This window comes from Camellia sinensis, chromosome 15 (assembly GCF_055761805.1).
Source record: "Camellia sinensis isolate YWXY chromosome 15, ASM5576180v1, whole genome shotgun sequence".
Lineage (NCBI taxonomy): Eukaryota > Viridiplantae > Streptophyta > Magnoliopsida > Ericales > Theaceae > Camellia > Camellia sinensis.
Genome location: NC_138975.1, coordinates 142,342,238 through 142,364,333, shown reverse-complemented (window position 1 = coordinate 142,364,333; position 22,096 = coordinate 142,342,238). Strand labels below are relative to the sequence as shown.

Here is a 22,096-nt window from a genome sequence, read left to right as displayed (position 1 = left end):
CGAGCAACCTGAACATAGCCCGAATTTTTTTAGAACTTGAACAAGATATTTTCAAATTTGGTACGGCCTTAGGCAAAAATTCAGAAGTCCGAATTAAATTTGGACAGGCTTGGGCAAAGATATCAAACAACCCGAGCAACCCGAAGCCTCAATTGTACATATATAGATATATAAAAATATCAAATATATATATATATATATATAAATTATTAGTCATTACATGATATTAAAGTAATTTAGATTATTAAATCATATTTAATATATATTATATATACAAATAACATAAAATCTTACTCTTTTATTTATTTATTTTTATTTTCACTCATAAATTGTAAAGACTACTATAGCAGTATCTCTCTTGTAGTATATAAATTATCTGTTTTGATGGTATTAATGATTTTTTATATATATATAAAAAAAATGTAAATAGAGTTAAATTTTAATAATTTAGTAATGTAACTGCAAAAAAAAAAAAATATACAATTCGGGCAACTTGAGTTTAACTCGGGTCGATCTTGGGTAGACAGTCTCGGGTTACAATTCAGGTTTGGGTAGATCTTAACACAACTTAGGCTGGGCTTGGACAACCTTCTAATCCGACTAAATTCGCTCGAGTTGCACCCCTACTTGTAGCATTGTCTATCATTAGCTATTATCTTCCCCAATAATGATAGATAGCTCTAATTTTGAAGCTCTAAAAAGAGTTTTAATGATGTGGCAAGTGACAAAAAAAAAAAAAAAAAAAAATAGGCACATAGATCACATCACATATGGACTCCACTCCTTGTCATATCACTAGAGTTCTCTTTAGTGTTCTAAAATTAAAACTTCTATCTTTATTTTTATCTTCCCAAACCCACTATTATCGATCCATCATTTTTTTCATTTAGTATTATTCATTTTCTTTTTTAACTCACTACCACTTCTTTTATTTATTTCTTAGTCCATAATCAATACGATTGTTTAATATCATTGACAAAAGTTAATTAAATTATCTAAATTTCTCCGATTTGCTAAGGAATAGTTAGGATTGATTCCATTTAAAAAATTACGATTTTGAACTAAAACAATTACAAAAATTAGAGTGTGATTTGTTTTAAAAAAAATTATTTTTGTAATGTTCGGATTATTTTTCTTATTTTCAAAAAATAATATCGTACACGCGGACCGTATATCTCCCCGCATAGCCTCGTGCGTGCTCAGGTGGGACCTGTTGGTCATTTGGTGGTGGAATAAGTCTTTTTATTTTATTTTATATTTTATGATCATTACTTTCAAAAAAGAATAAGTTATAAATATATTTTTAAAATTTATTTAAAATATAAATTACTTATTTGATAAATTATAAATATTTTTTTATCAGAATTTTTTATTTAAAAATGAAAATTTTAACTGATTTCTTGTACAATAATAAAATTACATAAATTATTAATTACAATAAAATTTTAATATCATTAAAAACTGATAATTGATTTGATAATCTATTGATAAATGGATCATTTATTATAAAATTATAAAAATAAAATAAAATATTCAAAATTATAAAAAAATTATATTTTAAATAAATCTTAAGAGATATATTTATAATTTATGACTTGAAAAAATGATGGGCCATTCAAAGAATACAACCCGAATATATCTTGTTTGGGGTGTATTAATAAGTACACATTTTTTTATTTTTTTTAAGTCATATCACTATTATATTTTCTTACATATCTTTTTGTAAAAAATCAAAAAATATACTTATTTAGATCATTTCAAATCAACAGAAAGAATTATCTTGTCTTTTAAAAATTTTTATTTTTGTAATGTTCGGATTATTTTTCTCATTTTAAAAAAATAATATATCGTACACGCGGAACCGTATATCTCACCGCAGAGCCTTGTGTCGTGCGTGCTCAGGTGCACCAAGGATCCTCTAGAGTGAAATTTTTCTAAAGTTTCATAGAGTGTTACATTGTGTGGTTGAGATTTACTGGCAAGTCACATCAATTTTTCTGATGTGACTTGCCAGTAAATCTCAACCACACAATGTAGCACTCTAGGAAACTTTAGAGAAAAATCACTTTAGAGAATCCTTGCTCGCTCAGGTGGGACCTGTTGGTCATTTGGTGGTGGAATCAGTCTTTTTATTTTATTTTATTTTATATTTTATGATCATTACTTTTAAAAATAATAAATTATAAATTTATTTTTAAAATTTATTTAAAATACAGATTACCTCTTAAATTTTAAAAAATTATAAATAATTTTTTATCAGAATTTTTTTATTTAAAATTAACTTAAAAAATGAAAATTTTAACTGATTTCCTATAAATAATAAAATTACTTGAATTATTAATTAAAATAAAATTTTAATATCATTAAAAATTTATAATTAATTTGACAATCTATTAATAAATGGATAATTTATTATGAAATTAAAAAAATAAAATATAATTTTTAAAATTATAAAAAATTATACTTTAAATAAATCTTAAGAGATATATTTATAATTTATGACTTTAAAAAATGATGGGCCATTCAAAGAATTCAACTGGAATATCTTGTTTGCAAAAATGCTTTAGAGCTCTAATATAGGAGCTCTAATAGCTCTAATGGGAATGTGGGACCCACTCTTATAGGATATTTGTGCCTTGCCTTGTTTTTTTTTTTTTTTTTTTTTGTACTTGGACACATCACTAGAGCTCAAATTAAAGCTCTAGATTTAGAGCTCTCTAGTATTTCCCATCTTGTTTGGGGTACTAATAAGTACCCACTTTATATTTTTTTATTTTTTTAGGTGATAAATTTTGGAAGAGCAGAGGCAACAAGAAGAACCAATTCCAGTCAAATTTGTCGAATTCAACGCTGCTATACAATAAAATCAAATTGCTATCTATTTATATCTATATTATATATTAAGCAAAAGGAAGTTTTTAATCTCAAACTTTGTGAGAGCTCTAATCTTTCAATCTAAATTTTTTGATTTTTTGATTTAAAAAAAAATCTTAGCATTTATTAACTTCTCCCAACTCCCAAGTCTTACCCTCATAATAACACTTTAATGCATTAAGAACAAGCATAAAAAAAATTCTTTGAAATCCAACACATATGAATTCTTTGAAAAGTCCAAACACATATGCTTATTATCCCTCATAATAACATTTTAATGCATTAAGAACAAGCATAATTTTTTTTTTCCAAAAGTCCAACACATATGATTATTACCAAAATATTAAACTTTAATATAATATAATAAATAAAAAAAGACATTTACTTCCTTAAAAAGTCCAACACATATGATTATTATCAAAATATTAAACTTTAATATAATATAAAAAAAAGAAGACATTTAAAAAAAAAATTTAAAAATTACAGTTCACATCTAGATAATTGTAAACACAATCCGTGCATAGCACGGGTGATATACTAGTTATATATTAAAGTAAAAGGGGGGTTTTTAACTCTAAATTTTATAAAAACTTCAATCTTCCAATCTAAATTTTTTAATTTTTTGATTTAAAAAAAAAAAACTTAGCATTTATTAACTTCTCTCAACCCTCAAGTCTTACCCTCATAATAACACTTTAATGTATTAAGAACAAGTGTAAAAAAAATTCTTTGAAATCCAACACATGAATTCCTTAAAAAGTCCCAACACATATGATTATTATCCCTCATAATAACACTTTAATGCATTAAGAACAAGCATAAAAAATTTTTCTTGAAAAGTCCAACACATATGATTATTATCAAAATATTAAGCTTTAATATAATATAAAAAAGGAAAAAAAAAAAGACATTTAAAGAAAAAAAAAAGACATTTAAAAATCGCAATTCACATATATAAATAATATATTTATACTATATATTAAGCAAAATGGGGTTTTTAACCCCAAGCCTTGTGGGAGCTCTAAGAGCATCTCCAATGCACTAGGCATATAATACTTGTTAGTTAAAATGCCTAGTGTGATTCACTTTTTTCAATTCCAACGCACTAGGCATATGATTAGGCATTTTGGCTCAACTCATATTCACTAGCTACATGTAGCTAGCCTTCAACGCTAGGCAAAATGTATTCAATCATTAGGATCATTTCCCTCCATCTTTGTTGTTGACGTGGCATTCTATAAAATTAATAGTATTTGGATTAATAGCAAAGAGCATGGTTGGAGTAAAAACATAAAACAGTTGATAGGCAAAATAAAATATATACTTTATAGTAATATTTAGATAGGTAAAATGCCTACTACCGTTGGAGATGCTCTAATCTCCCAATCTAAATTTCTTGATTTAAAAAAAAAAAAAAAACCTTAGCACTTATTAACTTCTCCCAACCCCCAAGTTTTACCCTCATAATAATACTTTAATGCATTAAGAACAAGCCTAAAAAAAATTCTTTGAAATCCAACACATATGAATTTTTTGAAAAGTCTCAACACATATAGTTATTATCCCTCATAATAACACTCTAATTCATTAAGAACAAGCATAAAAAATATTTCTCGAAAAGTCCAACACATATGATTATTATCAAAATATTAAAATTTAATATAATATAATAAAAAAAAGAAGACATTTAATTCCCTAAAAAATCCAACACATATGATTATTATCAAAATATTAAACTTTAATATAATATAAAAAAGGAAAAAAAGAAGACATTAAAAAAAAAAAAGACATTTAAAAATCACAATTCACATATATAGATAATTGTAAATATATTAAGAAAAAAAGGGTTTCTAAACCCCAAGCCTTATGAAAGTTTCAATCTCTCAATCTTAATTTTCTAAATTTTTGATTTAAAAAAAAGGGTCTAGCTTTAGTCCAGTCCACCATCGGATTGGACCGTGTTGTTGGGCTCATGGGGGTCTACCACGGGTCCCGTTTTAAAAATTTGAACCGTGTAATCTGTAAAACTCTTCGAGTACTATATGTCTGTAAAAAATCACGTTGATCGGATATCGATAGCTATGTGATCAAATCATTTTTGTATAAAAAAAAATGGACGGTGAATAAATTAACGGTTGACAAAAAACTGATTTGATCACATAGTTATCGATATCCAATCAACGTGATTTTTTACAGGCATATAGTACTAAAAGAGTTCTACACATTGAATGGTTTAGATTTTCAAAATGGGACCATTGGTGGGCTCCCACGGGCCCAACAGCATGGTCCAGTCCGAAGGTGGATTGGACCAAAGCCAAGCCCTAAAAAAAAACCTCAGTATTTATTGATTTGATAAAAATTTCCTGATCAGAATTTATTAACTTTTTTCAATTCACATACCTGCATTTATTGATTTAGTCAAAATCTCTTATTAGCATTTAAAATCTACTCATACAAATAATTATAGATACAGTCCATACATAGTTACTGCAGTAGTTTTTTTAATTTCTCTTGTATATTATGGTTAGTGATAAGATTATTAAATTATTTTTATAAAAAAATTTAAAAAATATAATTTATATATTAAAAAAAATTAAAATAAATATAAATATTTATAATTAGGAAAATGATTGGTGGCCCTAAAAAATTTGCCCCTAATGCCCCTAATTTTCATTTTTGGAAACTGTTTTCTTTTTTTCTTTCTTTTTTCCTTTTTTTTTTTTTTTTTTTTACCAAAAGTGGAATTTCGGGGCATTCGAGCCCCGAAATTTAGGGCCCTCAAGCAGCGCTGTTATAATTATTCCGAACGGGTGATTGGCTTAGTTATTATAATAATATAAAGGGGGGAGGAGCATTAGGCAACAAGAAGAACCAATTCCACTCAAATTTTTCTTGGTCCTTGACATTGTCCTTCTACACACACAAGAACCACACGAGAGAGAGAGAGAGAGAGAGAGAGAGAGAGATAATGTCGACTCTAACAGGTCCTCCTGTTCCTCCTTCCCCTCGGGATGATGCTGTCCAACTCCACCGTGCTTTCAAAGGTAGGTATATATATATATATATATATAATTAACCCCCAGTCACTCTCTAAATTTTATGATTTTTGATGATGGCTTTTTTGGTTCTAGTGCTTCATTCAACTGATTTACACATTTGACTTTAATTTTTTTTATAATTTATAATTTTGGTTTTGAGTTGTCTCTTTGTTAGTATATGATTATATCATCACTTGATTTGTTGATATTTACTTGTAGAATTCTCGTATTTACTTACATATGTTCCTTTCTCTCTGTCATGCCTCCATGTTTTATGATGAATTCATGGAAGAAAGAAACTTTTGTAGCTTGCCCCACTTGTAACCATCGATCTCAACCCTTAGTTTTTTTGTGGCAATGCTAATCAATTCACTAGACTCATGTCCTGTGGCGGAATTAGGAAATTAAATTAGAGGGGGACTTATTAACTACAACATTAAAAATTTTTACAAGAATATTTCACATAAATTTTTACATTTGACTTCAAAATAATGTTATTTATATCTAGTGTATCATAGACAGTACAAAAAAAAGGTCATGGATATAAGTTTTAAAATAAATTATATAATGATAAAGTAATTTTTTTTACAAAATTTGAGTAAAAATTCAATATAATAGGCATATCAGGTTATCTTTGACATGTGATATTACCAACAAATAGTAAAAAACACATGGAGGATGAACCTCATATGTTAAATCCAATAAATTACATATTTTTATAGTGAGATTAATTATGTTTATATGTCAATAATGATAGACATCATCATCACATTGAATTTTTTTCATAAAATTTTCATAGATAATAATATGGTTTATCACAATATCTTCATTTTCAATCAAAACAACCATTATTGTTCTCAAAATTTTAAAAATATCATTGAAATTTTACTCAAAATAATATTTTTGTAAATTTTTTTGTTTAAAATATTTTCTTTGTGTTTGCAAAAGAAAATTTAAAAAAATCCAAAACCTAGGGGGCACGTGAGCCCTTCGTCCCTCTATACCTTCGTCCCTGCTCATGTATATATGTATTGCAATTTAATTTAATTTAATTATATATATTTTTATAGTTTTTAAATCAATTGATAGGAGAGAATTTACAACTATCATGATAATTATATCAAAAAGAGACATTCGTAACAAACCGAGGTAATGTATCACATTTGTAACTAGGGCAATAATCATTGGAGTGACTGTCACTTTACACGGAATCAGGATGATTCAAATGAAACTCGTTTTTTTGCTTTAATTAAACTTGTATCCATCTTGATTATATCTTAATTCAACTTGACCGGGTCATCTTGAACTTGGTTGATATTTTGAACTTTGAATATTTCCCTAATGCAATGCAACAGCCACCTTCATTGAAATTCCTCATCCTACATAAAATTTGGTATCAAAGTCAATGTTCTTTCTTGGAAAACCAATTGTTGTAGCCCCTAAGTAGATTGAGAGGAGAGTACCAAGCTAAAAGACCGAGAGATGATTGATAATAGCCACAATGATAAAATAATAGATCCCATTGAAGAAGTAACAAAACCTAGAACAAGATGGAGCTGCAAAAAGCACAACAATGGAATTGGATAGTCCATATTGGAAAAACAAGTTGTAGGAGCAAATGCTGAAACCCCATTTCATTGGCAAGCTCAACTATTGGTGACTTTGGACTTTAGAACCGAAAGATGATCTTTCGTAATAGAAGATATGATTGTACTGCTATTATGCCCATGTGGATGTTTCCCCTTTTCCTATTTTTTGAAGCATAAGTCTGCTGCATATTTAGATTGTTGACTATCTAGCCAAGTACTCAACTTAGAACCATACAAAGCCTGCAAACATTTGTTTCGTTACACTTGTCATAATCTAATTTTAAACGTGGTTTCATTTGTCTTTACTGAATTTTTTTTTTAATATTGTAGTCAAATTTTTTTATTTTGTAGATGTATCTAAAAAGTAAAAAAAAGTTTAACTAAAATATGAAAAAAATGTCACTAAAAACAAACAAAAACCCAAACAAAAATGTAAATAGTTTTGTGTTCGAATTTTCATCAATTTTAGTCAATTTATTTTAATTTTTAGACGCATCTTGATTAGGTGTATCTAAAAAGCACAAATAAGTGATTAAAATATTTTAAAAAATTTACTAAAAATAAATGAAAACTCATCTATAAACAAATTTTGAAATCAAACCAAACAGCTTGACTTAGCTTATAGAAATCATATATTGTAATAAGTTAATAACATCTGGATTATACAATGTTTTTCTTTGTAGAATTGCATTTCATAAAAAATAAAAATTAACTTCAAAAGGCCTGTTTGTTAAGTATTTTCTCTTCACCCCCATATAAAAGAGGTTTATTACATATATTCTACAATTTGGATGTTCCTGATTATCTCAATTTTTTGGGGAGTTTTTTTTTTAATTTTTATTTCTATTATTTTATTTTAAAATCTTTATCTTTATTATCTTTAGGATTTGGTTGTGATAATGAAGCTGTGATCAATATTATTGCCCATCGCGATGCAACACAACGTGCTCTGATCCAACATGAGTACAAATATATGTATTCTGAGGACCTTTTTAAACGACTTGCTTCAGAACTTCATGGAAAATTGGAGGTATTAATTCCCCCTTTCCTTGGCACTACCCTCGAAATTTAAAAGCTTTTCCTCTCATGCTTCTTGTTTTAGTTAAAAACATAAGAGACTGATTTCTCCCCTTCGTCAAATTTGCATCTTGTAAAATCTGTTCGATGTGTCAGATAGCGGTTTTGTGCTGGATGCACGATCCAGCAGGACGTGATGCAACTATATTACAGCAAGGATTAAGTAGTTACACTGTTAATCTTCAATCTGTCACTGAAGTACTATGCTCTCGTACACCATCCCAGATTTATACCTTGAAGCAAATCTACCATTCCATGTTTGGGGTTTACCTTGAGAATGATATTGAACAGCAAACCTTAGGCGATCATAAGAAGGTAGTCCCTCTCTCTGCTGTGTGCTTGTGTTTATTGGATTTAGCATTATAATAAACAATGTGCTAGAAACATACAGCATATTAATTACCCATTTCAGTAACTTACTGAGATTCTGTTGCTAGCCCTCTTCACAAAAAAAAAAAAATTTGAAATAAACAAATAGGGTATTTCATCCATGTTTTGTTGTTCTGGTTCACAAGCTTATGTTTTTTTTTGGGATAAATATATATATATATATATATATTGGCAAATAAGAAGCAGAATAAATATTTATACCTCTACTACTACTACTTGTATATATTTATTTTATTTTAGATTTATTTCTTTGTTGAAAAGAAGTTAGAAATCTATCGCTAATCTTGTTGTTCACCTGCACATATATCAGCATCTCTGATTTCTCCTTGGGTCCTTGAGACTACAATTATTCTTCTCCTGCCAATCGTAGCTTTTCATCACATGGAAAACAGAGTTTTATGTACATAAATATACATATATGTTTATACATGTGTACACATGAACACATATTTCCAGTGTTTTGGATTTCCCCGTTTTTTACATTCATGGGAGGAAATTGAGGGTCTGACTTCTTGGTATGAAATACTGGTTGCAGATTTTGCTTGCTTACGTAACCACACCACGCTCTGAAGGCTTTGAAGTTGATAGAGAGCTGGTTGAAAGGGATGCTAAGGCTCTCTTTAAAGCAGGCGAGAAAAAATTGGGAACTGATGAGAAAACTTTTATCCGCATTTTTAGTGAACGAAGCAGGGCACATTTGGTTGCTATAGATTCTTCTTATCGTAACATGTATGGTAACTCACTTAAAAAGGTAATTTATTCTTAATGTCATCACTGTCTCTTTGTAGCTGAAATTCTTGTTATGATTCTTTAACAAATTTAGATAATTACAGGCTGTAAAGAGTGAAACTTCAGGGAAATTTGAGCTCGCCCTTTTGACAATCCTACAGTGTGCGCATAATCCTGCAAAGTACTTTGCAAAGGTATTTATCCAGTCTTAAGTTTTTCTTTTCTGATTAATTTAATTAGGACTTCTTAGCATGCATATATATATGGTTTTGTGTAATAGTTTTCGGGACTAGACTATCATTTGAGTATTGAACGACTGGTTTTGAGATATTGACTTGGGATTGTGACTTCCCAATTTCGTTGTTCTTTAACAATACTTTTATGCAACGCCACTAGTGCATAATGTTTTCTCAATTTCATTTTTGGTCAAGACAATAGGCAATATTATCTTTACCTTTTGTGATGGGATTATAGTTCTCACAATATTGCTGTGTTTGTTTTTTTATTTTTATTTTTATTTTCCTTCCATATATATATATATATATGAGAGGGTAATTTTTGGGAAAATTGGGCCGAACCTCGAGTTTGGTTTTGAGGCCCAAAACGCAGTGGACTAGGTAAAAAGGCCGTACAGAATACTCCGGCCCAGAAGGGCAAAGTTACTCCGGCCTTGGGAAGACAAAGCTACTTCGGCCCAAGGAGGCAAAATTACTCCGGCTCAAGAAGAGATCGTTACTTCAGCCCGAGGAAGAGTAAAATTACTCCGGTCTGGAGGCAATTCACAGTTAGGCCGGTCTCAGAGTTAGTCCGGTCGCAGTATGTTCTGAGAAGGCCGGTGTCAGAATTAGTCCGGTCGTGACTTACATGGGTTAGGTCGGTCCGAACTTGTTACTTGGAAGTTTGATCTAAGCGCATCAAGGTCGAACAGGGCAGCCGAAGTAAAGAGTTGGAGGAGAAGACCGAGCTAAGGATAGTTCGGCCTTCTGTGGCTCGGTATAGCCAAGTTTACTTCGGTCAAAAGGAAGTTCGGCCGTAAAGAAAACCATCCCACTTGGTTTAAGCAGGGGGAGGGTGTAAAAGGATAAGCATTATCCTTAAGAGATTGAATCCTAGGAGGACTGTATGGAGAAATACAAGTCCTACTAGGATTGTGCCATATGAAACTTATAAAAGCTCACAAACATCACCTTGGAGGAGGTAATTGAACACAATCTTTCTGAGAACTTAGAGCTTTGTCTATTTGTCAAGCTTACTGACTTAGGCATCGGAGAGGTTTCCGGCACACACCCGCCGGCTAGCTTACGTTTGTGTTTTCAGGTGACAAAGCGACGTCGTACGGAGAAGCGTGGACTTGGTCAACAGGATTATACGAGGAGAATTATTTCCTCCCCGTACAATATATATATATTAACTAATATGATCCATCATGGGGATTCAAGTTCAATGCATTGATAACTACTCTGGAATGTTACAGGTATTACATAAGGCGATGACAGGATTGGGAACCGACGACACAACACTTATAAGGGTTATTGTGACAAGAACTGAGATTGATATGCAATACATTAAAGCTGAATACCAGAAGAAATACAGGAAGTCATTGAACGATGCGGTTCACTCAGAAACATCTGGTCACTACAGGAGCTTTCTTCTTTCTCTGCTGGGTCCAAACCGTTAGGATTTTGATGGTTGTGTGTTTATGAATAAATATACATTTGCATGTGAATACGTGTAATGTATACCTTATGTTTGGATTGTTGTTGAACTTAATGGTTTTAGGTTTGCAGTTTCTTTAGTTGTGTGATGGGTGATGGCATAGGGGTGTGTACGGATTGGATTAATTGTCTTGTTGAGAAAATATCAATTGCATTACTCGTGGCAAATTGAGAAATTTCTAAGTAAGATTTTATTCTTCCAACGGGTTAATTAAACATCATTAAACTTCAGTTTTTGTAGGTTGGGCGGATTGAAAATATAGAATGGGAAAGAACATCATTGAACACACATTTTTCCTCATGATTTTCACAAAATATATTATTTATTCCAAATCACAACATAAAATTATATATTAATCAAATGCATAATGTTATTTAAATGATTTTTTTACAAAATATACAAATAATCAAGTTATGAAAAAAAATGTGACGAAAACGAGGGGTGAGTATCATCATTAATCAAAGTTAAAATTGGGAAGAGATTTGTGTGAGCAAGTGCAATGATGTAATTTGCATATATATATATATATAGGGAAATTATATTGTTTTGTAAATTTTAAAAGATTTGATTAATTTTAAATCACATACGAGTTGATCGATCAATTTTTAACAATTAATCTGTCTAACTCAAGTCACTCGTTTTCAAGACTTATGGATGATTTGACTCAAATTGACATAAAAAATAAATTAAAGAGACTATTTTTTTTTTTAAAAAAAAAAAACATGAAAAAGAAGGGCTTTTTCCCAAAATAAGCCTATTTTGCATTGTATTTCCCAAACTAGGCCAACTTCTGAGGAAATTCCCAAAATAAGCTGAAGCGCTATTCCCATTCGCGCTTTTACTGTGAGGAGGTTGAAATTGGATGAACAGTGTAATCGCTATTCCAATTAGCGAGTTTGATTAAGAAAACGCTATTGCAAATAGCGCTTCTAAACAAAACACTATTCTGAATATAGCTTCATTTCGGAATGCAGGTTTGTGAAGAAAACGCTATTACAAATAGCGCCTTCACTGTATATGTGCCGAAAACGCTATTACAAATAGCGCCTTTACTGTTGACAAAAACGCTATTCGGAATAGTGCCTTTAGTTCTGAAGAAAACGCCATTTCCAATAGCGTTTACACTGTACACCCAGCTCCCATTTCTTTCCTCATTAGCAGCTCCCATTTCTTTCCTCATTAGCAGATTATTTTTTTATTTTTTATTTTTTTTATCTGTTGTCATTGTTTTGGTGATAATATGATTCATAAAATTGAAATTGGCTTTAGTAAAGCTATTGTCATGTTAAAATATGTTTTTTTTTTCTTTTTTTTTTCTTTTGTTTTTGAATGCAGGTTTACAATAAATTTTACATAATATGAGAAAAATCTGTTTTCATATATTAATTTTACATACTATTTTTCATATATATAATTTTAAAATCATATTCATTTAGATATTATTAAGCCAATCATATTCATTTAGATATTATTAAGCCAATCATGTTCATTTATTTGGCTTTACTGAAGCCATTCTCATGTTAAATTTTTTATTTTTTCTTTTGTCTTTGTTTTGATTTAGAAAATGTAATTAATAATTTTTTTCGTCTTACTGAAGTTGTTTTCATGTAAATTTTTTTTTTGTTTATTGTTTTGTATTTGTTTTGGGTTAGAAGGTGATAATGTAATTAATAATTTTTTTTGGCTTTACTAAAGTCGTTTTCATGTAAATTTTTTGGAAAATGCTAGAGGTCCCAAATTTTCTACCAAATAAATGACCAAATGTCTCACATGGGTGTGGGGCCCACAAAATTGCGGACCCCACACCCATGTGAGACATTTGGTCATTTATTTGGTAAAAAATTTGGTGTCCCTAGCATTACTCAAATTTTTTTTTTCTTTTGTCTTTGTTTTGGGTTAGAAGGTGTTATTTAGAAAATTATTTTGGCTTTACGAAAGCCGTTTTCATTTAAACATATACATATATTTATTCTTTTGTCTTTGTTTTGGGTTAGAAGGTGAGAATGCAATTTAGAAAACCAGTTTAGTAAAGTAGTTTAGTAAAGTCGTTTTGTACCCGTTTTCATTTAGAAAATTTATTTTTTTGTTTCGTCTTTGTTATGGGTTAGAATGTGATATGCATGCTCTACAGTCCGAAGCACACCCACAAACTGTGCAGCTCGACGAGCAACGACGAAGGGTGAGACGCGAAGACCACCGCGGAGTAGGCCAAGAAAACGAAGGCCACAGCGAGAGCTCCTAAAATAAATTTTGCCAACAATTTTGTAATAATACTTAATACATAATATACGAAGTCACTAATTTACTAAATACTCATACAGGTATGAAAACAACATAACTGAAGTTGCAAATGTAATAGTTTCCAGTTACATAGGTAGTACAGACATAATTCTCCCACAAAAAGACATTCTGGACACCATGAACTGAACACACATTACATATATCCTGGACATCCTGAACTGAACACACAATACATAAACATAACAGTTAGACAGACAAACACCTAATTCATGACCTAATATTGCATATTAATAGCCGTAACATTTGACAGACACAATACATAAACATAAACTTAAACATAAACATAACATAACATAACATAACAGTTATACTTACTTTAACACAGACATTACATATTAATGCAAGTTGTTATATTGCCGAAGTGTAGACATTAACACCTAATTCGCGCTTAAATCGGCAGGTGGCTCAGAGTCTGAACAATCCGAAAGCTCAGCATCAGAGACAAGCTGAGGATCCTCTATGATACCCTTGATAGCCGCATCATTTGGTTCTGTTTTGTTCTTCTGGGCATCTTTCTTAACTATGTATAGCTGCATATCGCGGGCTAACCTACGGTTCATTTGAGAAATCTCACGTTGTAGTCTTTCACATAGTCGATCAACATTATCAGGATCTTCCTTTTGGATCTCAACAGAACGTGCTTTTGGCACCTTCAGTCGATTTTCCCGACATAATCTTTCCATTTGCACTCGCTCTATAAATAGTGCAGGCCACTTCAGAAGTCTAGCGTTTGCTAAACCATATCCTGTTTGATTATCTGATGGATCCTCCACCAAACCACATGGATCTCGATAGTATTTGGGCATGACAAAATGTCGCTTCCCAAACCTATCATGATAAGCACAAGAGGGATCTAACAAACGAAATGGTGTTTCATCTTCAGCATTGCCACTTTCCCTTCCCCCTCCTCGTCGTGAACTGTCACCCCTTTGCAAGTTCCTACCACCTCTGCGATTCCCACTCCCTCCCACGAACGATGTAGCCATGCTAATTTTTTAAAACAAATAAATGACAATTTTGTAGAGCGAAATGAGTTGTAAGGTTGTGTCTTCACCTTTAGCCGTTTATATAGTTGGTTATGAACGGCTTTACAAAGATGCCTCTGCATTACAATCCCACATATATGAACAAGGTATGAGTGTCACTAGACTGAAAAAACAGAGAAAAGAAAATACTGTGTACGAAGTCACGTGACTTGACAATCCATCTGCATATACGGACACAATAAAGGCATGCTGACTGTAAGGTAAATCAGTGAATTCACTGTTGCCATGTGACTTACTGAATTGAGAATCCCACATATATCAATAAGAGATGAGTTGTCACTGTAATAAAAAAATACATGATTTGACAATCCATCTGCATATACGGACAAAAAAAGGGCATGCTCACTATAAGGTAAAACAGTGAATTCACTGTTGCCATGTGACTTTCTGAATTGAGAATCCCAAATATATCAAGTAGAGATGAGTTGTCACTGTAATAAAAAAATCGAGCAAAAAATCGAGAAAACGAAAGCCTGTGCACCAAGTCACATGACTTGACAATCCATCTGTATATACAGACAAAATAAGGACATGGTCACTGTAAGGTAAATCAGTGAATTCACTGTTGCCATGTGACTTTCTGAATTGAGAGTCCCACATATATTAAGTAAAGATGAGTTGTCACTGTAATAAAAAAATACATGACTTGACAATCCATCTGCATATACGGACAAAATAAGGGCATGCTCACTATAAGGTAAAGCAGTGAATTCATTGTTGCCATGTGACTTTCTGAATTGAGAATCGTAAATATATCAAGTAGAGATGAGTTGTGACTGTAATAAAAAAATCGAGCAAAAAATTGAGAAAACGAAAGCCTGTGCACCAAGTCACATGACTTGATAATCCATCTGCATATACAGACAAAATAAGGGCATGCTCACTGTAAGGTAAATCAGTGAATTCACTGTTGTCATGTGACTTTCTGAATTGAGAATCCCACATATATCAAGTAGAGATGAGTTGTCACTGTAATAAAAAAATCGATCAAAATATCGAGAAAACCAAAGCCTGTGCACCAGGTCACATGACTTCACAAACTTAGTCCCCCAACTGGACCAACCACTTGTGTTTGAGCTTGTTTGTCCAGCTCCCGAAGTTTAGTTTTCTGTCAACCCCCCATTCCTTACCAGAGTCGTCATTTTTACTGGACTTCCAAGAATTGGAATGCGACTCTTTCTTCTTTCATGATGGAGATTGAAATTCTTTACGTTGAGGATCCCTATTTGACGAGGCCCAGTTACGGGAAGCTTTTCACCGACCTACCTGTTATGTTTTATGTGTTATTGAAGGCGGTAGTTCGTTTCACCGAGTTTAGTTTTTTGTCAACCCCGTCATTCATTACCGGAGTCATCATTTGTACTGGACTTTTAGGAATTGGAAGGTGACTCTTTCTTCTTTCCTAATGGAGATTGAAATTCTTGGTAATTAATCCCTATTTCACCAGCCCCAGTTAAGGGAAGCTTTTGACCGAGCTACCTGTTATGTTTTATGTGTTTTAAGTATTCACATAATTGAACATACATTAATCCATTTATTAATCCAGAACATTCATTAACTCATTGCAATTCAATAAAGAAAGTCATGAAGTTCAGGTTCATAAAACAAATACTTGAAATACATCCGTACGTTAGATTAACAACAATATTGTCTTACACTCTAGTAACGAACATATGACACAACATACATACAAACATATATGGAAGATAACGGTGTTTGATTTCTTATTCCTCATCTGACATGTAGTAGTCAGAGAAATATTTTTCATTATTTAAGACATTATTTCGCTCAGTCATTGTCAAATCTCGGTTGCTTGCTTCTGCCATTTCGGTGGCTAGCTGAAGCATGAAATGTCAACATCTCCGCATCAACATTCTGTTGTTCTCCTTCTTAATTCTGGTAACTACTATTTCATAGTCACTCACATTTCGTCTAGCCATGGTTAATGAACGACGATGAGGTACCGGTACCCCAAAGTTACGTAGATCATTATACAATCCTTCTTGCTCCGTTACCCTGAACGCCCATTCTGCTCGGATACCAGCATAATAATCCTTCGGACTTGAGTACTTTTCGCTCTTGTAGTCATACGTAAATGGAGGTAGCAGCCACACTTTCGGATTTCTTTGCCGGCGTGAACTTCCTGCACCTCTTGAAGACATTGTTCAAAAAATAAAAAAGTTAATAATAATAGTAATTGTAGATATGTTACTATTGTTATGACTTACTATTGTTATGACTTCAACAAACATCATACTGGGGTATTTATAGACATCATAGTGGGGGTTAACTAGAGGTGATCTGGTGACGATAATGCGTCCTGGGGCACTATGGAATATGTGATACACGTGATATTATTTTATGTTATTCATTTCATGCAATTTTGAGTACCCGTGACTTTGTGTACCTGTGATGTAGTTACGGACGTGGTTGTCAGATAAAACAAAATGCAGTGAGTTGTCAAATAAATAAAATGCAGTGACTTGTCACATCGCCACATGAAACTATTATCTCATGCTATCTTTTATCTCATTTTCGTGATTGGAACTTTGCAGCCTATATTTTATCTTATTTTCACTTAATGAATTTCACAGTCATTCCATTTTCATTGTTATTACACAATCGTTCATGATATTTTTTTACCAATATAATAGCATTTTCTACTTTTTTTCATAGTCGTATTAATGTGACTTACATGAATTCTTAAATGCATTACTGCATCACTGTATAAAGTCACATGCTCTGATATAATGTGAGGAAAAACGTCACAACGTATACAAGCATGGCAAAGTCAGAAAGTCACATGTATCACTATATCACTGCATAAAGTGACATGCATCACTGCATCACTACACAAAGTCACATGCATCACCGTATCACTGCACAAATTAATAAAAAATAACAAATTAATAAATACATAAAAGTAAAAAATATTGTAGAAAAAGTGGTTTGCACAATGAGTAGAAAAATATATTGTACCTATGATGTAGTCACGGACGTGGTTGTCAGATAAAACTGCTCGGATTGTAGGCCAGAGAATCACAATGCAATCCCTTCATATTCGAGCAGTGAGTTGTCAAATAAAACTAAATGCAGTGAGTTGTCACATCGCCACATAAAACTATTTTGGCATGCTTACTTTTGTAATACAGTAAGTAGTCACTTGGAATTGACGTTTTCAGTACATATAGGTGTTTCAAAAAAATTATAAATTAAATCAAAAATAAAAACAACGGCTTTAAAGTAATATTGTTCATAAACAACTATGAAACAGAGTGCAAGTAAACACACAACCGTCCAACTCAGTTAGACCTATAAAACTATCGTTATTTTTTGCACCAAACTAATAAAATGGTCACCTCATATGTAAACACGATTGGAACTTTGCAGCCTATATTTTATCTTATTTACAGTTAATGAACTTCACAGTCATCCCATTTTCATTGTTGTTATACAACCATCCATCATGTTTTTTTTCACCAACATAATAGCATTTTCTGCGTCTTTTCATAGTCGTTTTAATGTGACTTTGATGACTTCTGAAATGTGACGAAAAAACAAAGCATGTAAGTTGCGCTGCAGAAAAGTCACATGCATCACGTAATCTGAGAAAGCATCGCAAAGTCAGAAAGTCACATGCATTACTGCATTACTACATAAAGTGACATGCATCACTGCATCACTGCACAAAGTCACATGCATCACCGTGCCACTGCACAAAGTTAGATGCATCACTGCACAAAGCCACATACCTACCTACTGTGCCCATTGGAATTATGCAATTCATACAAATTTTGAGGGGGTGTCAGAACAAAATAACAATAAATTAATAACCATTACAATACACCTAAAAAGTAAAAAAATTTGTTAAAAAATAACAAATTAATAAATACATAAAAGTAAAAAATATTGTAGAAAAAGTGGTTTGCACAATGGTTATAAAAATATAGTGTAGAAAAAGATTATAATGTGAGGAAAAAATACACTTATTTTGATCATCCCAAACAATCTCTTAATTTTCAACTTCCATTTGAAGGTAAAGTTACATTTTTACAGTAGCCAGGCTGACACCATCTGCGGCACAATAGCCAATGTTACAGGCCCACCTCAAAGTTCATAACTTGACAAAAGTGGAGTCCTGCCAGCCGAATGCACTGTATAAGGTCAGTGGCATGCATGCAATTCATAAAAGTCGAAGTGACAACTCCTATCAAGTTGATGCATAGTTGTTCAGGTCATCAAAGTTGACGTGACAACTTTGATGCATAGTTGTCATAGTTGTTTACAATAATTTCATACATACAGCTACCATGTGTATATATGATATAAATATCGCATCATACCACAACAAAAGTTTTACAGCTATTTCCAGCGATATTATCATGACATATACGGTGGTTGATCTATACTCAGCAATGGGTCGCTATTGGGTTGCAGATGGAGATGAATTTCAATACCCATTAAATCCAAATTTGCGTTACTCACGTGGCACCGTCAATACCATGAGAGCTGAGTGGGAATTTCGCATAACTCGAGCAAATGTTCTCGTTGAGTTATGTCGTGAAGTTAGTATTAAATTTCCTCGCCGGTTAGCCATGCGTATGCCAACTGACACTCCACAGTTGTTGCAAAGGGCATTGCATCGTATCCGCGACGAAGTTAATCGCATGACCCAACGTTTGCAAAGGTCCTCACTAATGAAGACCGCAAATGAGCGTGCTGAAGATGGGTTAATGGATGATGCACACCAGTACTACGCGTGGAGCATAGATGTTATGTATGAATCTGATATTGAGATGTCAGATGATGATGATAATGAATGAAATTGTTTGGATGAATGACCAAACCATTTATGTTGTAATGAATTTGTAATGCTTATCCACGACTTATCAATGAAGGGAGATTTTTCAATTGTTTTTAGTCTTGAACAATTGTAATTTATGATTTTCTAAAAATAAACAAAAATCAGTTTTTAATTTTTTTGTAAACATAAACCAAAAACGTAAACGTTACCAAACGCTACCTTATTTATTTTTATTTTAGGGTTTAGGATTTATAATTTAATTCTTCAAATTTATTTAAACATCAATTCCATAAATGGTTGTCTCAATTTGTAAAATTGAGGAAAAATCGTAAATTACTATAAATAATGCACAGACTACGGATAATGATAGAGAGGTAGAGATGTGAAAGAGATTTGTGTGATTCATCAATATAAGAAAAAAATATTGTGAAATTATAATTGCGAGTAAATAAGGAAGACACATTTACATCAGCTGTACAAGTTTGATTTACAAAAACTATAACAATTACCAAAAAAAAAAAGAAAAACTATACAGTCCATATCACAACCGCTAATGCCCTAACCTGCCCCCAGTCCCACAACCGCTAGACTCTCTGAATATCTGGCACTCCCTCCCCTGCATATGGCCCTCCAGTGACTGCCTGTGGCGCCTGTGCGTGTGACCCCCCCTCTCCTGCATCTGCTGCCCCTGATGCTGTCTGTGTCTGCAGATCGGACACTGCTGTGAGCTGTGAAACTCCCTCATCTGGTGCAACTGTGTCACGATCTGCAGCTCGACCTCGACCTCTGCCTCTGCCCACACCCCGACCTCGGCCGCGACGTCCCCCACAACCATAACCTCGGTCTCTCCCTCGCGCTCTGGGGGAGGGCTCAATATCGGCCTCATCATCAACGTGGGAGATGTCAGTGAGAACTGCATCATATGTACTCATGGGCGCAGTCGAAATAGTCCCCAGAAAAGCAGGTGGTAACTGGGTGGGTGGGGTAACAACATCATGCATGAATTAGGGCGCAGTCGAAGTACTCCCCAAAAAAGCAGGTCGTAACTGGGTGGGTGGGGTAACAACATCATGCATGAACCGGGGCGGTGTCCAATCAGGGTCAGGGTCAAGGTCAGCATGCTAGGTAAGATGTACGTGTGGGGAATCTGGAGAAATGTATGGGGTATAATGCAGTGGGGTCACTGAAGTCCAATGACCTGCTGTGGCTGGCGCTGAAGTGGGAGGCACTGACGTGGACGGGACTGATGTGTCTGGAGCAGCTGCTGCACTGTGTACACCGTACTCCCCAAAATGCAGACGATCTACCTGATGGGCATGCTGGATCCCCTCGTACAACAACTCTTGGATCTCTGCAAGGGCCTGCAGACCAAGCTGTCCATCACGTCTGAAAAGGGCGTCCTCAGCCAAGTGATATGACCTCCCAACTCGACCCACCTGAACAAAAAATCAGATATATTAGGCTATAGTTGACTGAAAACAATGAATTATGATATTAACAATTATCTGACACATACTATGATACTCACCAATGCCTCGAGAGAAGGCCCAACTCCCTGATATCCGGCCTCAGACAGGTGGCTCGGATTACCGACAAGTAGGTGTGTATGTCACCGATACCACAACATGTAAGGGTCGGGAGAGGGGAGGACCCCATCGCTCCACTCAGCCTGTACAATAGTGTCGCGACGGGCATCCCACAACTGTATGTATCCCATATGATGCACACTCCAGTCAGTGCTGGCTCGGCCACGTCTGTCAGTCGCATGCAACTGCCACTCGGTGTCACACCGATCCGGTACGGACTGGACCCGACCAAACTGTCGGAGGACACGATCAGGGAGATGCCACTCAACCACGTCAAAACAAATGAGTGGCACTCTCACCATCCATATCTCCTCACCCAGTCGGCAATAGTCTGGGAGCGTATCGAGGACCTCAGCATAAGGCTGCCAGATAAACTACAATAACGACAAGTCTATTAAAAATCGCTCATGAACATATACACTCCATATGACAATTAAAATTTAGGTATTTAAATTTGATACCTCGCCGTCTATCATCCGGTCAAGCTGGTCTCTATACACGACGACTACGTGGGTCGACACGACCTCGTGGCCCATGTCAACCCTCCACCGGCTACCTCGAGGTCCGGCCGACAACTGCATGTCTCTCTCGCCGATGGGAACCTCACCAGGAGCAACCAGTTGCCGCCTAGACGGCGCAATGCGAATCAATCTCTCCCACGCCCAAATCTGCAATAGTTCGAACGCAATTACAATACTAATATATGCCATACAATATGAATTGACATGTAATAAAATTCTTACTAACCTGTAGCAAGACAAGGGGTCCTCCAATCTGATTTGCACCCACCTGAGCTGCTCGACATAGCATCCTATACAAGCATGCCAAAGCCGCGGCGCCCCAGCTGTACTGGCCGATCACGTCAATGTCTCTCAATAGTGGCAAGTACATCAGCTTGAGCAGGTTCTGTGACTTATCAGGGAGAAGTACCCCCCCAATAAGCCAC

At 33.7% G+C, this 22,096-nt stretch overlaps 1 protein-coding gene across 1 annotated transcript; it reads left to right on the top strand.

The window, feature by feature from the left end:
- The first annotated feature begins 5,688 nt into the window (after positions 1-5,688).
- Positions 5,689-11,588, top strand: LOC145813663 (annexin D5-like). Its single transcript, XM_082909425.1, has 6 exons — positions 5,689-5,918; positions 8,386-8,531; positions 8,675-8,893; positions 9,504-9,719; positions 9,802-9,891; positions 11,172-11,588. The coding sequence occupies exons 1-6, from the start codon at positions 5,843-5,845 to the stop codon at positions 11,373-11,375; spliced, it is 951 nt and encodes a 316-aa protein (XP_082765551.1). The 5' UTR covers positions 5,689-5,842; the 3' UTR covers positions 11,376-11,588.
- Positions 11,589-22,096: the final 10,508 nt, after the last annotated feature.

Excerpts from the sequence above, each read along its gene's own strand:
- LOC145813663 (XM_082909425.1), top strand. The coding sequence starts at position 5,843 with ATGTCGACTCTAACAGGTCCTCCTGTTCCTCCTTCCCCTCGGGATGAT. Across the intron at positions 8,894-9,503 it reads CCTTAGGCGATCATAAGAAG|ATTTTGCTTGCTTACGTAAC; the intron begins GTAGTCCCTCTC and ends TACTGGTTGCAG. Across the intron at positions 9,892-11,171 it reads CTGCAAAGTACTTTGCAAAG|GTATTACATAAGGCGATGAC; the intron begins GTATTTATCCAG and ends GGAATGTTACAG.